Raw genomic sequence first — 3534 nt, forward strand, 5'->3', positions numbered from 1 at the left:
GGCATGTGCAATTAATGCTCTTTCCTAAATGCTATGTGCATGACCCCTCATGACCCCTAATCACAGTTCAAGAGATCAGGAAGAGTGTATCACTTCAATATCATCTAAATACAATTTTGGAATTTCTAGTGAACTGCAGAAAAATCTGCTTTGACATAACGTTAACATTATTCTGCTTACAACTATAAACACAATGCTGGAAATCACTGGATAAGGTCTCTATAAAACAGGCTAAATTTGTGTATTTTTCACTTCAGCATGCGACAGTAATTAGGGCAGCATGGTGGTAGAAAGGTTATAAGTTTTAATGCGTTGCAGAATGCTTTCCTATTGGACGGCATTTATTGGAAGGGACCAGCAGTGCTCTGGAATAAATGAGTCTGATTAAAACTTCTATAAATGTCTCCACTCACTAGTGAGACTGTGCTCCAGACACCCCTAGCACAAATGACATGCTGGAAAATCAACTGACAAGCACACAGGGAAATGTGAAGTGCTAACATGGACACCACAGAAAAAACATCTTCAAGTGATAACAGTAAAAAAATGAATCCTGACTCCTATCAAGTCCACTTAGACTTAAATATTCATTTACATTTACAGCTTTTAGCAGATGTCCAGAGCAACGTGCAACAGTGCTTGTTGATTCCTTAGAAGAAATACCCAATCAGAGTTTCCACCAAACACAATCACCTCCTTTTCCATTTAGTTGAACCTCAAATAATGAGGAACAACGATGGTTATTTGAGGTTCAATTAATTGAATATTTTAAAGGAGAAAAGTTCCCTACTTGCTTTTAAGTTAAAAAGAACAACAGTAATTGTTTACTATGTAAGTAAACAGTGGGCTATTGAGAGGCAGTAACCGTAGCACTGAAGTTTAACTATGGTCCTGATCAAAGGATTTTCAGGCTCTGGGACAGGGTTGTCCTGCTGGTTCTGTCCTGCTGGTTCACAGTTCCACGCTCTAGGGCAGAGCTGTCGTGCTGGTTCGCGCAGAAAATGTGTAGTTCCAACCTTAGAAATATTTGGCTTGCTAATGAGGGATATTTGGCTTTTTCATTAAAACCACATGTTGATTGAGAGAGTTCCAGAATAGGAGAGATGGCGTAATGGTTAATACTGTGTGTATTGAGTGTGTCTTTTTCCACATATGGTACATTAGCCAACAAAGTATTCTGCCAAATTAATTTTGGATTGTAAAGCCAATATCTTAATTAACGTATAAAAACATTAAAAAAGCAGGCAAGTGAGAGGAAATAGGGCCAGTAGTGACTTCAACCATATTGACCTGCAAGAATTCATACACATTAAAAAATAATAACAATTGATTGCTTATTATGACAAAAGATGAGAGGCGAGACATCCAGATGAGCTAGTTTGCACACAACATTAAAACTGAACATGAAAGTTATGTACAGCAAAATTATGGTTCTTTAGAATTGGATGAGGTTGACAATAAAAGCAAATTATTGTTAGTGAACTATATCTTATGCTATTTGTTTAAAATAATTACCTGTATACAAAAGGCTAAAGGAAAAGGCTGCTATGTTTATTTACACATTGTTACAGGAACCCAGCGTTTCTAAGTACACTAGTAACGTGGAACACATCTAAAGCCTCGTTCCTACCGGACCATTTTCTAGGCAGAACAGACAGTCAGGCCGGAAACGGAGGAACAGCCACCATGGCGGAGGTATGTGAAAATAAATATTAGGTTATTTAAATTAGTTTTCGGTTTATTTGGAACATGTTACACAATTTATAGTTTTTATTACAGCCAACTTTAACTAATAACGGAACACACTATAGATGAAGTCCTATGTTTCTTAGCAGTCACTCTCAGTATTGTTAGGTAGCGCTAGCTGTTAGCTATGTGAGCTAGCTAGCTAGCTAGCTAGCCAGCCAGCCAGCTAGCGTCGTTATCTAACATCAGACAGCATCTCTGGAGCAGACTTAAATTACAATGAAAATACTGACTGTCAGTATTTCATTTTTGCTGGATTTTCGTTGTTGTTATTATATCTTGCAATATATTCTTGCAGTATTTTGTCGTTAAATGGTTGTTATTTTTAGCTTGCCGTTGTCTTGTTTACCCCAGTCTCGGGAAGGTCTGAACAACCCAGCGCTAGCTCAGCTGAGACTGCTTTAACTCAGCGCAGTGTTTACCTCAGTTTGTTCAGCCTCAGGAAGGTCTGACCCACCCAGCGCTAGCTCAGCTGAGACTGCTTTAACTCAGCGCAGTGTTTACCTCAGTTTGTTCAGCCTCAGGAAGGTCTGACCCACCCAGCGCTAGCTCAGCTGAGACTGCTTTAACTCAGCGCAGTGTTTACCTCAGTTTGTTCAGCCTCAGGAAGGTCTGACCCACCCAGCGCTAGCTCAGCTGAGACTGCTTTAACTCAGCGCAGTGTTTACCTCAGTTTGTTCAGCCTCAGGAAGGTCTGACCCACCCAGCGCTAGCTCAGATGAGACTGCTTTAACTCAGCGCACTGTTGGACTGAGTTCCGTGACCCATGCTCTGCTCCTCAACCAGACGCACAGCTTGCAGGACCTGAGACAGCAAGCAGCCATCGCCTCCAAGGTGTTTGTTCAGCGGGACTACACCTCAGGCACCGTATGCAAGTTCCAGACCAAGTTCCCTACGGAGCTGGAGGCCAGGGTGAGACAAACCTGACACTTGGTCTTCGTCAACTCCACACATTCACTTGTAATACGTAATAGGGAGGATGTGATGAGGGTGACACTATCTGTATACTATCAACTGTATATTTGGACCTAGCTGTGTTGAACTTAATAACAAGGTGTGTAAAAGGATTATGGTAGTTGTTTTTCAAGAGAGGACAAAAACTGTTTTCTTTTGATTTGGCCAGTGGCCCCCCAATCCCCCCCCCATGTCAAACATGCAGCTTTTTTTCATTCACCAACACTAGACAGTCACCATACATATGCATTTAAAAAGTCTTTAAGTTTTTGTTTTATTATTGCAGATTGAGAAGCAGCAGTTTGAGGAGACGATACAGACACTCAACAACCTGTATGCAGAGGCAGAGAAGTTGGGGGGGAAGTCCTATCTGGAGGGTTGCCTGGCCTGCCTTACCGCTTACACCATATTTCTTTGCATGGAGACCCACTATGAAAAAGTAAATCTGTGTGTCGTGCTGTATTAGTAGTTTCACCTTCTCCTTATTTGAATTTGCCTCCGTTACTGGCATGGGATGGTGAAGGAAGGTTGTCTAAAATAACATGCTGGCAGAATGTGATCTTTGAATCACTTGAAAAGTATTATCATTGCAGACACAAAGGCTAATCAGACTAAACGTTCTACCCAGATTGGAAAGAATTTGCTTGTTGTGACTGCATTTACTTTAACAGGCAACTATTGTGTTTGGTTTCTTAATCAATTAGGTGTTGAAAAAGATTGCCAAGTATATCCAGGAGCAAAATGAGAAGGTTTATGCTCCTCTAGGACTCCTGCTCACTGACCCCATAGAGAGAGGGCTGAGAGTTGTATCCTTTCGTGACATGCATCGCATCC

General features: G+C 41.1%; 1 protein-coding gene across 2 annotated transcripts in view; it reads left to right on the plus strand.

Annotated features, from left to right (window-relative positions):
- The first annotated feature begins 1583 nt into the window (after window positions 1-1583).
- golga7 (golgin A7) overlaps window positions 1584-3534 on the plus strand; it is a 3365-nt gene continuing 1414 nt past the window's right edge. The window contains exons 1-4 of one of the 2 annotated variants that reach the window (XM_027001726.3): window positions 1584-1695; window positions 2533-2658; window positions 2987-3139; window positions 3405-3506. In XM_027001726.3, coding sequence (XP_026857527.1) covers window positions 1687-1695; window positions 2533-2658; window positions 2987-3139; window positions 3405-3506 — 390 coding nt within the window. In that variant the 5' untranslated portion in view covers window positions 1584-1686. The remainder of the gene's footprint in view (window positions 1696-2532; window positions 2659-2986; window positions 3140-3404; window positions 3507-3534) is intronic. The other variant, XM_081702900.1, reaches the window with a different exon arrangement.

Source organism: Electrophorus electricus, chromosome 19 (genome assembly GCF_041902795.1).
Source record: "Electrophorus electricus isolate QZ-2024a chromosome 19, ASM4190279v1, whole genome shotgun sequence".
NCBI classification, from domain to species: domain Eukaryota; kingdom Metazoa; phylum Chordata; class Actinopteri; order Gymnotiformes; family Gymnotidae; genus Electrophorus; species Electrophorus electricus.